The 23,960-nt window shown below is 38.9% G+C and overlaps 1 protein-coding gene across 3 annotated transcripts in view; it reads left to right on the top strand.

Annotated features, from left to right (window-relative positions):
• Window positions 1-20,716, top strand: part of ZNF157 (zinc finger protein 157) — a 31,247-nt gene extending 10,531 nt beyond the window's left edge. Inside the window, exons 3-5 of one of the 3 annotated variants that reach the window (XM_007187184.2) lie at window positions 15,512-15,638; window positions 15,932-16,027; window positions 16,960-20,716. In XM_007187184.2, coding sequence (XP_007187246.2) covers window positions 15,512-15,638; window positions 15,932-16,027; window positions 16,960-17,984 — 1,248 coding nt within the window. In that variant the 3' untranslated portion in view covers window positions 17,985-20,716. Of the gene's footprint in view, window positions 1-15,511; window positions 15,639-15,845; window positions 16,028-16,959 lie in introns of those variants that run through there. The other 2 variants (XM_057537842.1, XM_057537841.1) reach the window with 2 other exon arrangements.
• Window positions 20,717-23,960: the final 3,244 nt, after the last annotated feature.

Below are 23,960 nucleotides of genomic sequence, written 5' to 3' on the forward strand. Positions count from 1 at the left end.
TTGGTAATTTGTGTCCTCTCTCTTTTTTTTTGTCAGTCTTACTAAAAGTTTATCAATTTTATTGATATTTTCAAAGAACCAGCTCTTTGTTTCATTGATTTTTATCTATTGTTTTTCTGTTCAGCTTCATTAATTTCTGTTCTTTTCTATTATTTTCTTCCCTCTCTGTGCTCTGGGTTTATTTTGGTCTTTTTTTCTTTATTTTTAAATTGAAATATAATTGGCATATAACATTATGTAAGTTTAAAGTGACAATGTGTTGCGAGTTCCCTGGTGGCCTAGTGGTTAGGATTCCAGGCTTTCACTGCTGCAGCCTGGGTTCAATCCCTGATGGGGGAGCTGAGATCCCGCAAGCTGTCCTGTGCAGCCAAAAAAAACAAGTGACAATGTGTTGACTTGATACATTTATATATTGCAATATGATTATCCCTGTAGCATTAGCAAACACCTCAATCACATCACATAATTATCATTTCTTTTTTGTGGCAGTAACAGTTAAGATCTAGTCTCTTAGCAACTTTGTATAATACAGTATTGTTGACTATAATCACTATTCTGTGCATTAGCTCTCTTGGACTTATTTATCTACTAGTTCCAAGTTTGTACTCTTAACTTATCCTCAATATGGTCTTTTTTTCTAGGTTTTTGGTATGGGACCTTAAATCTTTGATTTGAGACTTTCCTCTTTCAAATGTATGCATTTAGTGCTGTATATTTTCCTCTCAGCAATGCTTTAGATGTGTTCCACAAATTGTAAATATGTATTTTTTTCATTTTCATTCAGTTCATTGTATTTTATGGATTTCCTTTGAGACTTCCTCTTTGAACCATGGATTATTTAGAAGTGTGTTGTTTCGTTTCTAAGTGTATGGAAATTTTCTTGTTATCTTTCTGTTATTGATTTCTAGTTTGGTTCCCGTGTAATCAGAAAAAATACCTTGTATAATTTCAATTCTTCTAAAATTGTTGGGGTTTGTTTTACGGCCCAAGATATGCTATATGTTCCATGGACACTTGAAAGGAATGTGTATTCTGCTGTTGTTGGGTGGTGTGTTCTGTAAGTGTCAGTTAGATCCTGTTGGGTCATTGTGTTGTTGAGAATGCTCATTTTCTGTTTAGCTGTTCTGTAAATTGTTGAGAGAAGGGGTGTTGAAGTTTCCAACTATAATTTGTCTACTTCTCCTTTCAGTTTTATCAGCTTTTGCTTCTGTATTTGCTGCATACACATTTAGAATTGCTTTGTTTTTCTTGATGGATTGACTTTTTTATTATTATATATCTCTCTCTGTGTCTGGTAATTTTTTTTTCTAAATTCTAATTTATCTGATATTAATATAGCTACTCATGCTTCTAGCTTTATTGAGGTATAGTGGACAATACTTCTGCTTTCTTTTAATTAATGTTTGCATGATATATCTTTTTCCATACTTTTTCCTTCAACCTGCCTATATCGCTATATTTGAAGTGACTTTCTTTTAGATACCATACAGTTGAGTCATGTTTTTAATCCTTTCTATGAGTCTCTGTCTTTTACTTGGTGTAGTTAGACCATTCACATTTAATGAAATTAATGATATGTTAGGCCTACATTTACTATTTTTCTTTTCTGTTTGTTCTCTCTGCTTTGTTTTCTGTTTTATTTTTCCCTGTCTTCCTATCAGTTTCTTGAGCATATTTTAGAATTCCATTTTGATTTACGTATAGTGTTTTTGAGTGTATTTCTTTGTATAGCTCATTTAATGGTTGCTCTAGATATTACATTATATACACATAACTTATCATTGTCTATTGCTATCATCATTTTGCCAGTTTGAGTGAAATGTAGAAACCTTGCCTCCCTTTAATCCCCTTTGCAGTCTCCTGTTTATCATTGTCTTAAATATCTTGTCTACATACATTTAGAACCAGATCAAACAGTGTTAAAATTTTTTCCTTTAATTGTCAAACGTAATTTAAAAACTCCAGAGGGGAAGGAAAGTCTATTGCACTTACCCACATTTTCATTTACTGTATCCTTTCTTACTTTGTGGTGTTCCAAGATTCTATATTTTATCTTTCATTTTCTGTTTAGGGAATTTCCTTTAGCCATTCTTTTAAGGTAAGTCTGCTGGTGACAAATTCTATTAGTTTTCCTTCATCTGAGAATGTCTTTATTTCTCCTTCATTCCTGAAGGATATTTCATTAGGTATAGGATTCTGTGTTGACAGTTCTTTTCTTTCAGCACTTGAAAAATGTTATGCTACCTCCTATGGCATCTGTGGTTTCTGATGTGAAATCTGCTGTCATTCACACTGTTTTGTAAGTTGTTGTTTCTCTCTCATGGCTTTCAGTGCATATATTTTATTTTATTTTATTTTATTTAAGATTGATTTATTATTTATTTAATTAATTTATTTATTTTTGACTGCGTCGGGTCTTAGTTGCAGCACGTGGGATCTTCGTTGAGGCAAGTGGGATCTTTTGTTGTGGGGCGCAGGCTCTTCGTTGTGGCGCGTGGGCTTTCTCTAGCTGTGGCATGCAGGTTTTCTCTTCTCTAGTTGTGGCACACAGGCTCCAGGGTGCATGGGTTCTGTAGTTGTGGCGCACTGGTTCCAGAGCACATGGGCCCTGTAGTTTGTGGCATGCAGGCTCTAGCTGAGATGCACGAGCTCAGTAGTTGTGGCACGTGGGCTTAGTTGCCCCACGGCATGTGGGATCTTAGTTCCCTGACCAGGGATCGAACCCGCGTTCCCTGCATTGCAAGGTGGATTCTTTACCACTGGACCACCAGGGAAGTCCCTCAGTACATATATTTTAATCTTTAGTTTTCAGAAGTTTAAGGATGTGTCTTGGTGTGGCTTTCTTTTGTTTTATCCTATTTGTGGTTTGCTCTGTTTCTTGAATCTGTAAATTTATCTTTCGCCAAATTGGGACGTTTTCAGCCATTATTTCTTCGTGTACTTTTTAAGCCCCATCCTCTTTCTCCTTTCCTTTTTGTGTTCTGATAACATGAATGTTGGTTCTTTTGCTATAGTCCCACAGGTCCCTGAGGCAGTATTTTTCCAGTTAATTTTGTCCGGGTAATTTCTATTCTTCTGTGTTCCATTTCACTGAGTCTTTCCTCTGTCCCCTCTGTTCTGTTGTTGAGGCCATCCATTGAGGATTTTTTGTGTTTTTTTTGTTTGTTTTTTATTTATTTTTTGGCTGTGTTGGGTCTTTGTTGCTGTGCGTGGGCTTTCTCTAGTTGTGGCGAGCGGGGGCTACTCTTCATTGCTGTGCAAGGGCTTCTCATTGCAATGGCTTCTCTTGCTGCAGAGCACAGGCTCTAGGCACACAGGCTTCAGTAGTTGTGGCATGCAGGCCTCAGTAGTTGTGGCTCGTGGGCTCTAGAGCGCAGGCTCAGTAGTTGTGGTGCATGGGCTTAGGTGCTCCGTGGCATGTGGGATCTTCCCAGACCAGGGCTCGAACCCGCATCCCCTGCATTGGCAGGCGGATTCTTAACCATTGTGCCACCAGGGAAGCCCCCACCCATTGAGTTTTTAATTTTAGTTATTGTGTTTGTTAGGTCTAAAATTTCCATTTGGGTCTTTTTTTTAAATTAATTAATTAATTTTTTTATGGCTGTATTGGGTCTTCGTTTCTGTGCGAGGGCTTTCTCTAGTTGCGGCAAGCGGGGCCACTCTTCATCGCGGTGCGCGGGCCTCTCACTATTGCGGCCTCTCTTGTTGCGGAGCACAGGCTCCAGACGCGCAGGCTCAGCAATTGTGGCTCACGGGCCTAGTCGCTCCGCGGCATGTGGGATCTTCCCAGACCAGGGCTCGAACCCACGTCCCCTGCATTGGCAGGCAGACTCTCAACCACTGCGCCACCAGGGAAGCCCATTTGGGTCTTTTTTATATCTTCTATTTTTTTCCTGAGACATGCTCACTGAAGCGTTTTTGTGATGACTGATGCAAAATCTTTGCTGGATAATTATCTCTGTTATGTCAGTCTTGATACCTATTGATTATTTTTCATTCAGTTTGAGATTTTTCTGGTTCTTGATATGAGTGATTGTCAATTGAAACCTAGGCATTTTTGGTATTATGCTATGAGAATCTTGTTCTTATTTAAACCTGTTTTAGCTGGCTTCCTCTGACTTACTCCAGCTGGGGAAGAGAGGGCGTCGCCTCATTAGTGCCAAGTGGCACTATATATATATACACCACATCTTCTTTATCCATTCATCTGTTGATGGATACAGGATGCTTCTGTGTCTTGACTATTGTAAATAGTGCTGCTATGAACATTAGGGTGCGTGTATTTTTTTGAATTAGAACTTTGTTTTGTATATGGTGTTCAGAGTTTTTAGTCATACTTAGCAGGAGGAATGGGGAAAAGTATATTTACTCTATTTTCCCAGAAGCAGAAATCAGCCTACTTCTTAAGAGAGAAAAAAAATACAGAGCTAATTTCCAGTTCAGATTAAAATTACAGAACTTTTACTTCTTTGCTATTATACTTACATATCTTTTTTTGATGGAGGTGTTATAATGACATTAACACAATTACTTTCTTGGTTTATCCTATAATATAAAAAATGATGGCAAATGAAGTAAAACTAATAAGAATGGTTACCTTTTCTAAAAAAAGGAAACATTGGGAGTGTTAGATAAATATTTTTCCACGTCCAGAAACAATTTTCTACATAATTTTAGTGGTTACATAGCACTCCATCCTTTGAGCACTTGCAATGGTGGTAAGTTTTCATTATAATTGACAATTTGATGGTGAAACTCCTTGATTTGTTTCTTTACGTACATCCATGATTATTTGTTAAAGATATTTTTTGGGAAATTGAATTTTTGTGTCACAGGAGAGGGTTCACTAAATTGTAAGGAATTCAGTGGATGACAGTGAAAAATCTTCCTCTTCACACTAAATGGTAATACTGTTTGGAGGCTGATGATTCTGGGCAATGCATGGCAACTTTTTCCTGATCAGTGCTCTACCCCTCTCCAGCTCTTCCTTCCCAGATCTTCCAAAAAAGTTAGAGATGGCCACATCTCCAGCCAGTTTTTATTTGTTCATTTATTTACTTATTAATTTTGTTTTCCTGTGGTTTTTAGGGAGCTTCTAAGTATAAATAGACAAATATTAGGATAAAAGGAAGGGAAATAAAAAGAAGAAAATATCAAAACAAGTTTTAGAATGTAGGCATGTTGGTCAACAATCCTACACAATTAGAAACTTCGAAGTCTAGATTTATCTCTGATATTCTGGGACGACATAACAGAGTTAGAAGTCCAATCAAACACATGAATTTCAATGCCCCCACAGAGAAATCGATAATTCCTCTATAGCAAAGATTTCCTGATACTTGAGAGTTAAGAAATCTTTTGATGGATCTTCATATGGATGATGGAAACAGTATCTTCAATCATAATTTTGTCATAAATGCTATTACAGGACTCCTATGGCTTTTTCTCTTTTTGAAAATATTTTTTTCATTCAGTGTTTAAGTAAGATTAAAACCTATAAGATTTTGCTTACAGTTAATGAGTGATAAGAGAAAGGGTGAACATAAATTATCCTCTGATTGGGTAATTAAAATGCATCTGACCCAAAGTCAAGTTACTCAGTGATATACCAGTTACTTTGTGTGGGCTTAAGAGTTTTTGACCAAAATACTTCTAAACAAAACATGCCATCTGAGAGCATAGGGATACTGGGTACATAAAATACTACATAAGAAAGTTGATGGAAGGTAGTTGTGTCAGACCTTTAGATTCTTTTTTTTAAAATTGAAGTATAGTTGATTTACAATGTTGTGTTAGTTTCTGCTGCACAGCAAAGTGATTCAGTTATACAAACATACATATATATATATATGTATATGCTTTTTCATTATAGGTTACTACAAGATATTGAATATAGTTCCCTTTGCTATACAATAGGACCTTATTTATCTATTTTATATATAAGACCTTTAGATTCTTTAGGCTTCTAACAGTTGGTTGCCATATGCAGGGACTTTGCAACCAGTTCGTCGTTATTTTCTCTCTTGACTTTTCTGAGTTACAGTTTTAACCCACACCCACTAAGCAGGATTAAAGAGACACTTTAAAATAAAGATTAGTTGGAAAACATAAAGCAATCCTACATCCCAGTAGAATTTTAGTTGAATTAAATTGTAAGAGAAGTGCAATGATTATTGCACATATTGTTCTAGTCTCACTACATCTGTTGAATAGAATTTGCATTCCAAGTGTTTTCATCTTCACCATCATTGAGTCCTTAATCTGTCTCCCTTCCTTTTTGAAGTCTTCCCCATGCTTTTCCGATACTCCTTTCTGGCTGGTTCTCTTTTTTTCTGAGTTGCTAGATGGTGCACAATTTGAGGGTTCTGATGATGTTGTTATCAAAGAAGTCTGTGCAGGAGGAGTATTACCAAATAAGAAATTGCTAATCAATGTCCAGATGACGTGGCATGGATAAAGTACCATCCCCAACAGTGTCCAAATGTCTCCCCTGGAAGAGTGCACCATGGATGTAGTTGGTCTTTCTGCCTGTGCAGTAAACTGTCATGCTTTTTCTCAAGGAGCATCCAGAGGGAACTGATTTATAAAGGAAGAACCATCAAGAAGACCCAATTGAATTATTGCAACAATGTTTCTTTCTCTAGCATAAGATTCCCTCGTGAATTCCACTTTTGCCTGTTGTCAGCAACGTTCCATTCATGATGCCCAAAGACATCAAGAGAGCTACCGCTTTTTGCAATTCAGACATAGCTTACTTTTTTTCAGGCCCTTATACACATATGGCCTTCTTTTTGGGTCATTTTATAGAGAGGAGCTAGCAATATTTGCAGATGTGGACCATGCATCCTGCAAAATCCATGTAACCCGATCATGGGCTGTGTCTCTTCTTAGTACCAAAGGTAGGCAACAACAGTTCATTTTTTGTTGCCTGTGGAATGTCACGTGTGGCTCCTGCCAAGGGTATTCCTAAGAATTTCACCATTTGAGTGGGCGCTTAGATTTTTGTTGGATTTATCAACTAGCTTCTGTTGATCATATGTGTCACTATTGCATTTAAGTCAGTCCTAGCTCGATCTTCAGTTTCCAATATTATGATATCATCAATGTAGTATATTATTATACTTGGGACCTGCATTAAGTTTAAATCCCTTCTAACCAAATTATGACAGTTGAAGTATGACAGCTGGTGAATTCAAATAACATTTTGGCAGTACAGTAAATGTAAATTAGGATCCTTCCCACATGAAAGCAAACTGTAGTTGACTCTTCCTATATTGAGATAGGGAAAAAGCATTTGCAGGATCAGTCACTGAGAACCAGTCTCCTTTAGCTTCCTGTATTTTTCCACTGTTGGAACCATATCAGGAAGTACTGATGCTGTTAGGTGATACTAATTTATTTAAGCCTTGATGATCTGCTGTTAGTCTCCCTGAGCCATCCGCCTTTTTCATGGGCCACTCAGGGCTATTCTAAGAGAATTTGTTGGACCAGCACTCCAGCTTCTAACATGTCATTAATTAAAATGGTAACTTTTTTTGTCCAACACATTTTCTACACTGCTTCAAAATAACAACTTGTATGAGCTTGGGCAATTATAAAGGTTCTCATTTATCATGTGCAATTAATACTGGCCAAGGGATGAACTTATATTCCTCTTGTTTTGCAATACTACGTAGGAGAAGTATTCCCCAGTCAGACATAAATATCCATCTCAGGAATACATTTAGATGAAGGAGATGCACTTCACATAAAGTCTATTCAAATATTCCCATTTTCATGCAGATTTTCACCTTAATTCCATCAACTGTTGCATCCCTATATCCTTTTAATCTAACTGTGGCCCCTGTTAGGACTTGACCAACAGATTTTGGAATCACAGTGCATTATTCTTACATGTCAAAGAGTCCCAGGAAACTTTCTTCTCTGCCCTCTGGCCATTTACCCACACATGTGCATATGGCCTTTGGGTACTCAGCTGGGTGTTGAGCCTGGCTGGAGACTAAGATAAACCTTGAGTCCATACTGATAGTAAATGTATGAACAAGGGAGAAAGGAAAGCTCTTCCTTAAGGTCTAATGGCAACTAGTAATGTGGAAAGAATGATGGAGTTAGAAAAATAACCTTTTGCAACCATTCTAGTTAGTAATAATTAAGCCAAGCAAGAATCATTGATGGATGCCAAAGCTATTGGATGAAAGTTTAATGAGGAACAACACATTTACATAGTTTCAAGGTATGTTCCTACACATTGCTCATTAATTACATAGGGAAAATTGTTAACTTTACAATGGAGAAACCTGACAGACACTACCTTAACTAAATGATCAGAAACATAAAAATTTTAATTTGAAGAGTCCTCATAATCTCATCTTCTGGAGATAACCAGTCTTAACAGTTCAGTAAATATCCCTCAGGAATTCTGAAGTTTTTCTGGATATGACTGTCTGATTGATTGTTCCAGAGACATTTGTTGAGAAGAGTATCCTTTCCCCACTGAATATTCTTTTTTTTTTTTAACATCTTTATTGGAGTGTAATTGCTTTACAATGTTGTGTTAGTTTCTGCTATATAACAAAGTGAATCAGCAATACGTATACATATATCCCCATATCTCCTCCCTCTTGCATCTCCCTCCCACCCTCCCTATCCCACCCCTCGAGGTGGTAACAAAGCACCGAGCTGATCTCCTTGTGCTATGCGTCTGCTTCCCACTAGCTATCTATTTTACATTTGGTAGTGTATATATGTCCATGCCACTCTCTCACTTTGTCCTAGCTTACCCTTCCCCCTCCCCATGTCCTCAAGTCCATTCTCTGGTAGGTCTGCATCTTTATTCCCATCTTGCCCCTAGGTTCTTCATGACCTTTTTTTTTTTTTTTTTTTAGATTCCATATATATGTGTTAGCATAAAGTATTTGTTTTTCTCTTTCTGACTTACTTCACTCTGTATGACAGACTCTAGGTCGATCCTCCTCACTACAAATAACTCAATTTCGTTTCTTTTTATGGCTGAGTAATATTCCATTGTATATATGTGCCACATCTTCTTTATCCATTCATCTGTCCATGGACACTTAGGTTGCTTCCATGTCCTGGCTACTGTAAATAGTGCTGCAATGAACATTGTGGTACATGACTGTTTTGAATTATGGTTTTCTCAGGGTATATGCCCAGTAGTGGGATTGCTGGGTCGTATGGTAGTCCTATTTTTAGTTTTTTAAGGAACCTCCATACTGTTCTCCATAGTGGCTGTATCAATTTACATTCCCACCAACAGTGCAAGAGGGTTCCCTTTTCTCCACACCCTCTCCAGCATTTATTGTTTGTAGATCTTTTGATGATGGCCATTCTGACTGGTGTGAGGTGATACCTCATTGTAGTTTTGATTTGCATTTCTCTAATGATTAGTGATGCTGAGCATCCTTTCATGTGTCTGTTAGGCCATCTGTGTGTCTTCTTTGGAGAAATATCTATTTAGGTCTTCTGCCCATTTTTGGATTGGGTTGTTTGTTTTTTTGATATTGAGCTGTATGAGCTGTTTGTATATTTTGGAGATTAATCCTTTGTCAGTTGCTTCGTTTGCAAATATTTTCTCCCATTCTAAGGGTTGTCTTTTCGTCTTGTTTATGGTTTCCTTTGCTGTGCAAAAGCTTTAAAGTTTCATTAGGTCCCATTTGTTTATTTTTGTTTTTATTTCCATTTCTCTAGGAGGTCCCTACTGAATATTCTTGACACCTTTGTCAGACATCAATTGATCATATATGTGTGAATCTACTTCTAAACTCTATTTTGTCTCATGGATATCTTTTTTTTTAAATTTATTTCTTTATTTTGGCTGCACCAGCTCTTAGTTGCGGAACGCAGGATCTTCGTTCCAGCATGTGGAATCTTTGTTCGGGCATGCAGGATCTTTTTTTTTTTTTTTTTTTTTTTTTTAGTTGTGGCATGTGGACTTAGTTGCGGCATGCATGTGGGATCTAGTTCCCCGACCAGGGATTGAACCTGGGCCCCCTGCATTGGGAGCGTGGAGTCTTATCCATTGGACTGCCAGGGAAGTCCCTCTCATGTATATCTTTACAAAAATACTACACTGTTTTGAAAACTGTAGCTTTATAAGTCTTGAAATGAGGTAATGTCAGTCCTCTAACTTTTTTCTTCTTGTTCAAAATTGCTCTGACTAGTCTAAGTCTTGTGGTTTTATTTCTATATTAATTTTAGAATCAGCTTGTCCATTTTTAGTTCTTAAATTTCTTTATTGATTGTGATCAGTGTTGCTTGTAATATTTCAATTTTAAGGAACTTACTGAGATTGTTTTCTTTGTGCCCTAGTATATGATCAAGTTTTGTGAATGTTCCATGTACACCTGAGAAAAAGTATATTCTGTATGATCTGGGTATAGTGTTTCTTTCTTTTGTTCTTTCCTTCTCACTCCCTTCCTTCCTCCCTCCCTCCCTCCCTTTTTCTCTCTCTTTAAAAGTCTCCCATTAGAGAAAGCTTCTATTTCTTCTTGTATCTCTGTAGTTTTCAGCTTATGTAGGCTTTTGCTGTGTTACTTTGTGCATAGATATTTACAAATATCTTTATTGTTATATCTTCATTGTGAACAGGGCTTGTAACATTACGACGTATCCTACTTTATCTTGTATAATTGCTTTTGGAATTCTACTCTGTCTGGTATCAGGATTTCAATCCCTGCTTTTATATTGTTTTCATTTGTTAAATCTTTGTCCATCTTTTTAACTTTAGCCTTTTTGAAAGACCATTTTAAGCATGTCTCTTGTATACAGCATTGTGTTGGGTTCTGCTTTACAAGGCAATGTGAAAACCTTTTTTTTTTCTTTTTTTAAATTTTATTTATTTATTTATTTTTTGGCTGTGTTGGGTCTTCGTTTCTGTGCGAGGGCTTTCTCTAGTTGCGGCAAGCGGGGGCCACTCTTCATCGCGGTGCGCGGGCCTCTCACTGTCGTGGCCTCTCTTGTTGCGGAGCACAGGCTCCAGATGTGCAGGCTCAGTAATTGTGGCTCACGGGCCTAGTTGCTCTGCGGCATGTGGGATCGTCCCAGACCAGGGCTCGAACCCGTGTGCCCTGCAGTGGCAGGCAGATTCTCAACCACTGAGCCACCAGCAAAGCCCGAAAACCTTTTTCTTTTAATAGATGAAGTAAGCCCATTCACATTTATTTGTATTACTGTTTGGTAATATAAATAATACAAATATGTTCTCAGTTCTCTCATTTTATCTTATGATGTAATTACTGTGTGTATTTGTTATATTTACTGTGTTTCTTTTTCTATTGAGTGTTTCCTCTAAACTTTTTTTTGGTAGTTAGGAAGACTTGTATTTTTATGCTGGTGGTTACCTTTGTGTTAATCCTTTTTATAGTACTCTTAGTCAACCCTTTTATCTTTCTTTTTATTTACATATTTATTTATAAAATTGTATATATTTAAGGTGTACAGCATGATGATTTGATATACATATACGTAGTGAAATGATTCCTACAGTTAAGCTAATTAACATATCATCTCCTTACATAGTTACCATTTTTTGTGTGTGATGAGTGCACCTGAAATTTACTCTCTTAGAATATTTCCATTGTTCAATACAGTGTTAAGTATAGTCATCATGCTTGATCTCTAGACTTTATTCATCCTACATAAATGTAATTTTATAATCTTTGACCAACATCTCTCCTCATTTCCCCCATACACTTGGTAACCACCATTCTACTCTTTGCTTCTGAGTTTGACTTTTTAATGTTTTTTTTAGATTCCACATATTAGTGAGATCATACAATATTTGTCTTTCTGTCTGACTTATTTCACTTAGCATAATGTCCTCCAGGTTCATCCATGTTGTTGCAAATGGCAGGATTTCCTTCTTTCTCATGGCTGAATACTACTCCACTCTATATATACCAGATCTTTTTTATCCATTCATCCACTGATGGACACTTAGGTTATTTCCATATATTGGCTATTGCAAATAATGTTGCAATGAACATGGGAGTGCAGATACCTATTCGGGGTAGTGATTTCATTTCCTTTGGATATATACCCAGAAGCAGGACCACTGGATCATACAGTAGTTCTAGTTTTAATTACTTGAGAAATCTTCACATTGTTTTCCATAATGGCTTTACCAATTTACCTTTTTTAAATTAATCTTTTACCATCTAATTTGTCTCTCATCTGTTACCTATACAGCAGTAAATGATCTTATTCAGTTTCCCCCTTTTTCTTTCTCTTCTCCTCCCATATTTTAGTTGTATTTTTTCTACTTTGTCAGGACACTTAATGTTTATACATTATCCTTCAACCCATGACCCCAGCCTTATTTTAGTCTTAGCTTTACCGTTAAATATATGAAATGCTTACTGTCAGTCCTTTTGCCAGAATTTTCCCATTCATTGTTTTTGGTTGAAGCTCATTGTTTAGTATAGTGCTATCCAGTAACACTTCCTTCAGTGTTGGGAACATTCTGTATCTGTGCTGTCCAGTACTGTCCAGTACTGTAACCAGCCACGTGTGGCTACTGAGCACTGGAAATGTGCCTAGTGTGACTGAGGAACTGAATTTTTAATTTTATTCCATTTTAATTCATCAAAATTTAAACTCAGATAGCCACATGTGGTTAGTGGCTACCATATTAAACAGTGCAGCTCTAGCAAATTCCTTAGGAAGGGCACACATATTCTGGCCTATTCAAAACTTTTTCTGATGGCCTTGATACTTGAAGGGTATCTTGGCAGGATATAATTTCCTTTATTTGTACTTTCTTTCCTTAAGTTTCTTGAATGTGCTGTTCTACTATTGCCTTGCTTTCTACATTGTTTTTGAGAAATTGATGCCGATCTAATTCTTTTGCCTGGAGGCCCTGAGGAATATTTTTCTTTGCCTTTAAATTCTAATAGTTTTAATTAGGATATATCTCAGAGTTGATTGTTCCAAGTCAATTTTCCTTGGTATCCAGTGGGCCCTTTGATTGTGTTGAGGTTTGTTTTATGATCCAGTATATGGTCTAGCTTGGTGAATATTCCATGTGTACTTGAAGAAACAGTTAACCTCAGTTTTTGAGTGAAATGTTCTACAATTCATTGGATGATTGGTGGTGTTCAGTTTTTCTGTATCCTTGTTGATTTTCACTCATCACTAAAAGAGGTGATGAAAGTTGGCAGCCGTATTTGTGGATTGTCCCATTTCTTCTTTCAGTTTTGCTTCATGTATTTTGAAGCTATATTGTTAGGGCAATCTCCCCCACACCCCTGTTCCCAGGGCTTCCCCATCTTGGTCCTCTAGCTGGACAGTTGGGGCTTTCATCTCCATCCTGGCACTCACTTTCTGCAACTAGGTTTACCCTTGGGGCCAAGTGGTGAGAGGTTAGAAAAAAGGCAATGGGGATCCTTCCCATACTCTTCAGACCACTATTCCTCTGGCCAAAGAAGAGGATTCCTCTCCCTTAGAGTTTGAGGGGCCTGCTGCTGCAAGGTTGCATCTTTGGCACTGGGATTTACTTTGGGGCAGGACTGCATGAGAAAGAAAAGAGGCTTTTTCTCATTTTCTCTGTCCCACAAGATCCCCTCCCACCCCCTTTCAGTCTTCATGTCATATTGGTGTACCTGCTGACTCTGTATTTGATGCCTCTCTCAAGCTCTGTGTTCTCTTAGCCACCCAGTTTATTCTGGTGGCTTCAGCTAGTGCTGAAATGCTACTGTCTCTCAATCCTTCATCTATCCTAGCCTCCTCTCACAGATCCAGCATCATATATGCACCTTCCAGCTGGATGTCTCTATCAGTATGTGACATAAACACTCCAGCTCAGGTCCAAGATCTATCTCAATTTCCCCTTCTGCCAACCCACTGTCTTTCCTGTTTTGCTACTCTCAATATTGTGGCACCAGCCTCAACCCAGCTGTTCATGCTTTTATCCTGGGAGTAGTATTCTCTCCCTTTCTCCTACTTGACAGTACTTCTGTATAACTTATAAATCTAACTATATTGTGTGAAGGTCAGAAAATATTCTGCTCATATAAAGAGTCAAGTATTTTGGAGATTGATGATCTACAGAAAAAAAAAAGGTGAAAATCCCTCCACTGTCTGCCCCTGAATATCTCTCTAGCCCTTTATCTCATCACAGCCCAAAGCACTGTTTTCCTGTCATACTGTGCTATTTGTAGTTCTGTAAATCACCATGTGTGTTTCATGTCTTCCTGCCCTTTCTCATACTACTGCCCCATATTCGTGAGGGAGATTATATTCTTGTTTAAGGATTCAAAGCTCTACCTCCCCAGTAACACAAGGTGGAATTTTATTCCATCCCTTGTGAAAGCCCATTGCACCCTGTACACATGTCCAGCATAGCTCCTGTAACATCTCATCGCAGGTGTGTGTTCACATACAGTCATACCTCCGAAATATTGGAGGTTTGGTTCCAGACCACTGCAATAAAGAAAATATCTCAATAAAGCGAGACACATGAATTTTTTGGTTTCCCGGTGCATATAAAAGTTACATTGGCATTATACTGTAGTCTATTAAGTGTGCAATAACATTATGTTTAAAAAAACCAATGTACATACCTTAATTAAAAAATACTTTATTGCTTAAAAATGCTAACCATCATCTGGCAATACAGGGTTGCCACAAACCTTCAATTTGTAAAAAACGTGATATCTGTGAAGCACAATAAAATGAAGCGCAGTAAAACACGGCATGCCTGTGCAAGTCTCCTTATTGGGGTACGAGCTCCTTGAGAGCAGGCACTCTATCTTTGTTTCCCCAGCAATTGGGACAGGTCCAGGCACAGAGTGTTAACTCAGTAGTCAGTGGTCTTTTCTCCATGAATTGAAAAATTAATACACTAGCAGGACTGTTCTGTGTTTTCTTCCCCCAAAGTATAGTATCAAGCAAGACAGGGTCAGGTTTCCAGTGCCAGCTAAAAATTGTCACTTGCTATCTGCCTCTACAAGGATGAAGTCACTAGCCACTGCAGTCGCTGACCTTCAACATACCCTGAAAGGAGTTCAGGGTGGAGATCAGGAATGAGGTACTCTGTGCTCTGGGAAAAACTGGCAGAGCAGGCCTTCAGATAGTTAGATATTTTCAGGAGAAAATTTTCTGAACTCAATTTCTTGCATCTTTTCATATCTAGCAAAGCACTAAAACCATTAACGGAGACATCTGCTCCTTCTGACTAGCAGCAACCTTCTACCAAGATGTGTGCTTAATTGCATGTACCTCCTTCACCAAAATCACATATATACTGACCTCCCCCCTTGCCTCTTTGGAGCAGTTCCTCAGAGCTATCTGAGAGGCTGTCTCCTGAGCTATAGTCTTCATTTTGCCCCAAATAAAACTTAACCCACAACTCTCACGTTGTGCTTTTTTTTTTTTCAGTTGACACCAGTGTAGCTTTTTCTAGTCAACTGTCAAAAGTGCTCTATTGAAAGAATTAGTTCCCACACATCTTTTCCATGTGTCCCATTCTGATCATTGCAGATTGTTGTTACAGGGATCTGTGTCATTTGAAGACGTGGCTGTGGATTTTACCCGACAGGAGTGGTACAGACTGGACCCTGCACAGAGGACCATGCACAAGGATGTGATGCTGGAGAACTACAGCAACCTGGCGTCAGTGGGTGAGGATTATTGTCCATGTAACTCCTGGTAGCATGTGTTTCCTTTCTTGGTTGCTGTAACCTGGGCAGCCTTTGTAGAGTTCAGTAATACTTTAGTTCTAGATTCAAGGGGTCACAGATGATTTATCAGTTTGGGGCACCAGGAAGAGTGTGTGTGTTCTTGCTTCCCCCAATGAAAGGTTTCAATGGGCGCCCTTCCTTGTGCAGCTCATGAAGATGCACCTTTCTCCTCCATCAGAGGCCCTAAAGCTCAGACAACTTGGCCCACGTCCTGTGCCATTTCCCATTAACAGGCCTCTGCGTGGCCAAACCAGAGATGATCTTCAAGTTGGAGCGAGGGGAAGAACTGTGGATATTAGAGGAGGAATCCTCAGGCCATGGTTACCCAGGTGAGTGAGCAAGAACTAGGCATATGGAAAATAGGGGAAATAAGAGCTCAGGAATTCAGGTCAAAGGTTAAGTTTGTGCAGTGTTTTTCAGGAATCTCTTTTCACAGGCCCTTGCTCTTTGAAAATGACTGGAGGACAAAGGTCTATATGCTTTAGATACCTAAATCCTACATCCCAATATCCTACTCACACTTAAGTGCTCTCTCCTATTTTATCTCAATCTTTGTAGTCATTTACCACTCTTATCTTTCCCTGCCTGCCTCAGCTTAGGCATTTATTCTTAGCTAGTCTGTCTCTCTTTAGTATTCTCAATTGCCTTCCTTCCTTCCATTGCCTTGGATGCCTTCTGTTGTCAAGCAATCATTCATACATTCATTTAGTCATCTACCAAATCTTAAATGAGGTCAACTATATGCTGGTCACATTCTAGGTGTGGGGATCCAGTAGTGAATAAAGTAATATCTCTGTTCTCCTGGAGCTTGCAGTCTAATGAGGGAAAGAGACCAGAAACAAACAAGTACATGGTGTTTGGTGGTGAAAAGAAAATCAATTCAAGATAAGAATAGACAGTGATGGGGTTTGTGCTTTTCGGGAATGTGGTCAGAGAAGACTCTTTGGGGAAGTTAACATTAGTGCACCAACATCAGTGAAGTGAGAGAGACAGAGCCATGTGGAATTTTAGTATTCTGAGCAGAGAGAACAGTAAGTGCCAAGCCTAGTCTGAGCAATATATCATAGGAACAGCAAAGATGCTGGTGTGGCTTAAGTGTGGGTGGTGAGAGTGTTAAGAGGTGATATCAGAGAGTTAGCTGGGGGCTAAATTATGTAGAATTTTTATAGGCTTTGTTAAGCATTTTAATTTTACACTGTGACAAGGGAAAACCTATGTTGGGTTTTGAGTGAGAGTGATATGATCTGATTTGTTTTTAAAGGCTCTCTCTCACTGCTGTGTGCCAACAATTCTGTTGGGGGTAATGCCCTCAGTCATGATAATGACCTTCAGCATCAGAAGATTCAAACTTTGGATCAAACTGTTGAATATGGGAAAGCCTTCTACAAGAGAACAGGCTTTGTTGGACATAAAAGAACACACACAGGAGAGAAAAACTTTGAATGTCATGAATGTGGGAAAACTTACTGCAGGAAATCAAATCTTATTGAACATCTGAGAATACACACAGGCGAGAGACCCTATAAATGTGGTGAATGTGCAAAAACCTTTAGTGCAAGATCATACCTCATTGCTCATCAGAAAACTCACACAGGGGAGAAGCCCTTTGAATGTAATGAATGTGGAAAATCTTTTGGCAGGAAGTCACAACTCATTCTGCATCGGAGAACACACACAGGAGAGAGACCCTATGAGTGCACTGAGTGTGGGAAAACCTTTTCTGAGAAGGCAACCCTCATGATTCATCAGAGAACTCACACAGGGGAGAAACCCTATGAATGTGGCGAATGTGGGAAAACATTTCGTGTTAAGATATCCCTTACTCAACACCAGAGAACTCACACAGGGGAGAAACCCTATGAATGTGGTGATTGTGGGAAAAACTTTCGTGCAAAAAAATCCCTAAACCAACATCAAAGAATTCACACAGGCGAGAAACCCTATAAATGTGGTGAATGTGGGAAATGCTTCAGAATGAAGATGACTCTCAATAATCACCAGAGAACTCATACAGGTGAAAAACCCTATCAGTGTAACGAATGTGGGAAATCTTTCAGGGTGCACTCATCTCTCGGAATACATCAGCGAATTCACACAGGAGAGAAACCTTATGAATGTAATAAATGCGGTAATGCCTTCTATGTCAAAGCACGCCTCACTGAACATCAGAGAATGCATTCAGGAGAGAAACCCTATGAATGTAGTGAATGTGGAAAAATCTTCAGTATGAAGAAATCCCTGTGTCAACATCGGAGAACTCACATAGGAGAGAAACTTTATGAATGAAGTGAATGCAGAAATGCCTTCTATGTGCAAGTATGCCTCATTGACAGAGGAGAGAGACCCTTTGAATGTCAAGAATGTGGGAAAGCCTTCTGCCAGAAAGCACTTCTCACAGAACATCAGATAACTCACTTAGGCCAGCCCTTGCCTTGTACTATGGAGAAAGCTTCTCTAAGAAGATTCCCCTCATCATTTGACCAAGCCCTTTGGGCCATCTGATTACTGGTGCACACAGAGTGCACTTGTAACAATTTGGCTCTTACATTGGTGTGAAAATTGTCCTGATCCCCTTAGGGAGTGGCTCACTGTTGTTTTCATTTCATTTGGATTTTCCTAATTAGTGGTGAGGTTAAACATTGGCTTACCTGTTGACTGGCCATTTGTTTTATTTCATCTGTGCAATGACTGTTCATATCCTTTGCTCATTGTTTTCTAGTGGGCTGTTTATCTTTTACTTCTTGGTTTAAATGTTGTTTTTCTTGTTTTTTTTTAATATACGAAAATATAAAAATCATTTTTCAGTCATGTGTGTTGCAAATATCTCCCCTCAGACTGTGACTGGTTCTTTAATTTTTTTAACTCTTTTCTTCTGCTGAGGTTTTATGTTTTCATATTATTGGTTTCAAGGTGATAATATTCTCCTATACTTTCCTCTAAAGTGAAGGTTTCACTTTCAACATTTAGAATTTTAATCTACCCTAAATTTTTTCTGTGTATTATGAAGTCTACAATATATAATGCTGCATTTCTTTTAAATACTTTACATCAGTGGTATCACACTATTTTAAAACTTATGCAACTTGCTTTTTTTCATGAAATGTTACATTTCCAAGATCTATCCATGTTGATAAATATATTTATTTATCTCTCCATTCCCCTAGTGAAAGACATTTGTATCGTTTTTGTGCTTAGTGTTTAAATCTAGAAGTGGAAATGATGGGTCCAGGGTGTAGATAGTATGCCAGTTATTAATCTATTGTGCTTCAGCTCCGAACCTACCATTCTATACTGGGCTTTGTGATGCTGGGGCCATGACTCTACAGAACACATTTCTGGCTTGCCAGCTGCTACTCCCTGTTGGGTCTTACCGGTAAGAGATACTAAATATAAATATTGAGGCTGCAGAAGGAAGAAGGGACTTGCTCCTTTTTTCCTTCCGGTTGGCTCCCTGTTCATCTGAGTGTCAGCCCAGCATTGCTTCTTCACTTGGGCAGCAGCAGTTCCTCATGGTAGCAGCAGTTTAATCCAGTTTGCACTTTTCCAGCACTAACAGCTTTAGGGTACCCCACCCCCTCAGAGACCTAGCAGCATCTGGCTGGTGCCACCTCCTTAGAGGTATGAATCCCAGTCACATGAGACCCCGCTTCCAACCTTCTATTTTTAATAATTCCAACTTCTTCCCTTGTTACCCTAGGCCAGCTGCTTTCTGCAGTTGCTACCTCCATGATAATTTTAATGTTCTCTTTTTCTCTTTTAAGTTATGTGGTTAATAACTTCATCACTAGTTAAAAATTCATTTTAAGTTCTCTCTGTTAAAATAATCATTATGGTTTCTGTCTCCTAACTGGGTTATGATTGATATAGAAGTTTTTCAACTTGACTAAATTTTAAAGTTAAAAAAATTGCACTAATTTACACTCTCATGAGCAGTTTGAGAAAGAGTTTACATTTTCCCACATATTCACCAGGACTTATCTGTTCTTTTTAAATTGTTGCCGATCTGAAAGGTGTAAAATGGCTTTAAGCCCTCCCATCCATGAATATGGTTTGTCTTTTTATTTAACTCACCTTTTTAAATTTTAAATAGTATTGTATGGTTTTCTCTAAGAAATTGTCTTTGAAAGTTAATCTTTTAATAGAAAATTTGCTCATATACATGTATATACATATATATTTAAAAATATTATGATGTATTATGGGGTATATATATATTTATATGTAATATATGTATCTATATATACGTATATAAGTGTGTGTGTATACATGTGTGTGTATGTCTCCCCAGAAAACATTTTTGTTTTATATATTCATTTTATTTTACCCACATATTTACCACTTTGGTTGCTCTTCATTCTTTTCTGCATTTCCTCCAGGATCATTTTCTTCTTTGCCTGAAAAATATCCTTTAGAGTTTTCTTTAGTGGAGGTCTATTAATGATAAACCTCTCAACCTTGTGAATATTTTCTCTTGCACTTTTTTGATAAACAAAAGTGAATCCTTACCTTTAGTACTTGGTAGCACTGTGCCATAGTAAATTGATGCTAAATTAAATACTTTTTTTTGCTTTTATCCCTGAGTGTTCCATAATGATTATGACAACCCAGGATACTTGAATTAATCACCAGATGCCCCCCAATACAGCATACACTTGAATATACATATTACACTTTCTTCACTTTGTATATAGCATGCCCTCATCCTCATTTACTAATTATTAAGTTTATCAAGATGATATCTCATCAGTTCTTCCAATCTTCATCTCATCCATTAAAAAAACTAAATTTGATGTTTTAAAATTATTATTATTATGGAAAATGTCAAACATAAATAAAAGTAATCTATAGTGACAGAAAGCAGATGAGTGATTGCCTCTGGGGTAGGAATTAACTCCTAAGAGGTAGGAGGGAACTTCCCAGGGTGATGGAACTATTCTGTATCTTGACTGGAGTGGATGTTAATGGGGATACACAAGGTCATCAAATGAGTAAACTTAAGATTTGTGCATTTTATTGTATGTAAATTATATGTCAATTAAAATTTTAAAACAACAATAAAGAGTTCCCTGTTCCCATATCAGGAGTCAAATGTGGGCTGCTTGGGAGAAAACCAAGAATCTTGACCACTAGATCAGATGAAAGACACTGGCAATGGGAGACTTGGTCCTCCCAAGGCTTTAGAAATGGTTTTGCTCCATGAAAATGACCTTTACTAAGGCCCCATGATGGGTTGTGCTGGCCTTCCATTAGCTACCATCACTTATGTGGTGATCCCTACTGGCCAATACTACTGTGTGTATTTGGCTCCCAATAGCCTGAGCACAGTCTCTCCTAATCCTCCATTAGCTACCATGATGTAGTTCTTACCCCCATCACATGTCTGCACAGTGTCTACTAACACCCACTCCATTAGCTTATAGCAGTTCTTATCACCACCTTTAGTCAAGAGCAGTGTCTGCTGACCTTCCATTAGCTCACAATAGCTTGTCTTCCCACACTTTTTATTCCAGCAGAGTCTGCTGACCCCCTTTAGCTCATAGCATCTTGTCTCGAAACCCCTTTTAGCTGCCATTACAATTTTTACTGACCTCCATTTACTTACAGCATAGTATCTTTTCACTCCTTTAGCCTCCAGCTTAGTGACTGATGATCTATTAACTCAATATCATGTCTTTTGCCCTCTTTTAGACTCAACATGGTGACTGCTGACCTCCCATTAGCTCCCAGCGATGTGTCATCACCTTCCTTTATACCTAATGCAGTGGCTGTTGACCCCATGTTGGCTCTCACCACTTTGTTCATTCCCCATTGGCCACTGTACAGTATATTTAATCCAGTGAGTTCTAATCGCAGTGTCTGCTCATCCTACATTAGATCCCCTCACTATGTCTGCTGGTTTTTTATTAGCCATGAGTACAGTGTCTTTGACCCCCATGAACACACAACACAGCACAGTTGCACCAATATTTATCTGCTGTTCCCCAGTTAGCCACGAATATGGTGACTTTGATCCTCTTGAGCCCCAGCACAATGTCTGCAGAACTCACATGACCTTGTCACTCTATCTTCTGATCCCCCATTTACCAAGTTCCAAGTTTTTTACCTGAGGACCCCTAAATAGCCTCCATCACTATGTCGTCTGACCTTACATTATAGCCTATTAGTGTATCTGCTGACCATATGTTAATGTCTTCTGACTTGTCAGACACCCACACAGAGTATGACCTCCTTGAGGACCCATTACCATGTTTTTTGTCCTTACAGTAACTGAATCCCTGTGTCTGCTGCTGAGTCCCCCTCCCTCTCCTTTAACCACGAGTATTGTGTCTTTGACCCCTTGTGGCCTGAGTAGAGTTTGCTGACCCCACGTTAGCTCCGATCCCAGTGTCTGTTGATCCTCCATTAGGCAGCAGTACTGTTTCTTCAATATGCATGAGGTTCCAGCAATGTATTTGCTGATCCCCAATTAGCCACAAGATCAGAGACTAACCTCCATGAGCTTCTGGCACAGTATCTGCTGATTCCACAGTAGGCTCATCTTGCTGACCACCCATTAGCAATGAGTACAATGTCTTTGACCTTCATAAGTCCCAATCACAGTGTTGCTGACCCTGCATTAACCATCATCACTGTGCCTGTTGATCCCCCATTAGCCACTAATACAGTGTCTGAATACAATGATGCCCCAGTACAGTGCATGCTGACCATACATTAGAGCCCATCACCATGTTTGCTAACCCTATACTGGCCTCAACACTGAGACTACTGACTACCAGCTACTAGTTTAGAGCCTTTGCCTCACGTTTTTCAATCACAGTATCTGCTACTGATCCTATGTTAATTAGTGTCATCACTGTGTCTTCTAATCTTGGTCATGGGTAGAGTGTCTTTGATCTTCATAAAAAATCTGACTAGTGTCTGCTGATCCCACATTAGTACTTTATTACCCTGCTGATTACCATTAGCCACCACTAAAGTGATTTTTGTCTCCACCCCAGCATCAGCCCATTCGCTACCCCCATCCCTGTGGATGCAGGTTACTTATCCTCTAATACAATGCATTGACCTCATGAGCCCCAGCATAATGCCTGGGACTCATTAGAGCCTACCCTGCATTAGAGCCCTTCATGGTTTCTGATGATCTTCTATTGGTCGCCAGTACAGTGTCTTTGACTCCCATGAGTCCCCATAACCATATCTGCTGGTGGTGTATTAGCTCCCGTGATTGTTGAATTCCCACTAGTCATTAATATACTATATTTGATCCCTGTGATTACTCCCCACAGTTTCTGATGACCCTCTATTAGGACCAGTCACTGTTCCCTGATTTCTGTAAATTGGTTTGTTGGCTGTTTCAATCGCTATAATTGTTCCTTGGACTCTGGTGGTTCCCCAGCCCTGAAGACTGCTTTTTTATTTTTCCTTTCCCAGCACTTCAGAGACTCTTCTTTGATGTTTTTGGCCTGATCCTCTGGATCTAGGCCCTGTTGCTCTCGCTCTTTTGTAGCCCCTCTGACTGTCTTCCAAATACAAGGACTGTTTTGTGGTCTCTTCAGATGTTTGATGATCCCTGTGTTCCTCAGGTCCAGACACTATCCCCTTGTCCCGTTAGCTGTTTCCTGGTTTCTCTGGCTGTGCCCTCAGCTTGAGATTGTTCCCTTATCTGTCTGGCTGTCTCCTAGGTATTTATAGCTGTTGCATGACATTTAGGGATGTTTTCTTCTTCCATTTGCCTGTTCTAGAGTCTCTCTGGTTGTCCTCTAACTACAAGGACTGTTTTCTGGTCCTCTGGCCGTTTGATAATTTCTCTGACTGTTCACATCACTGCCATGACTGTTTCCTGGTCCCTATGGCTGTTTTCTAGTGTCCGGGGATGTTTCCTCAGCCCTGACCTATTGTCTGGAACCACAGACTGTTCCTGCTGCTTCTAGCAGTTCCCCAATACATGGAATAGGTTACTTTACCCTCCCTGATGTTACCTCAATCCTGGGTATGTTCACATGTCTTATTGCTTATTTTCTGGTTTTGCCAACTGTTTCTCAACACCAAGGACTGTTGTATACACTGGATGTGGCCGCAGGCATTAAACAGCAAGTGGGAGTTGCAGGCTCCAGAGGGAGCACCTTCCAGGTAGATCCCTTTAGCTGTGGCTGCTATGGAGAAACAGACCCTACAGAGAGGCTATTTAGTTCAGAGTCCTGGTGTGAGTCAATACATTTCCTCCCATTACCCTTCTAGAAAATCCATTAAGGTGAGTAAAAT

The sequence above is a fragment of the Balaenoptera acutorostrata genome, chromosome X (genome assembly GCF_949987535.1).
Source record: "Balaenoptera acutorostrata chromosome X, mBalAcu1.1, whole genome shotgun sequence".
Classification (NCBI taxonomy): Eukaryota; Metazoa; Chordata; class Mammalia; order Artiodactyla; family Balaenopteridae; genus Balaenoptera; species Balaenoptera acutorostrata.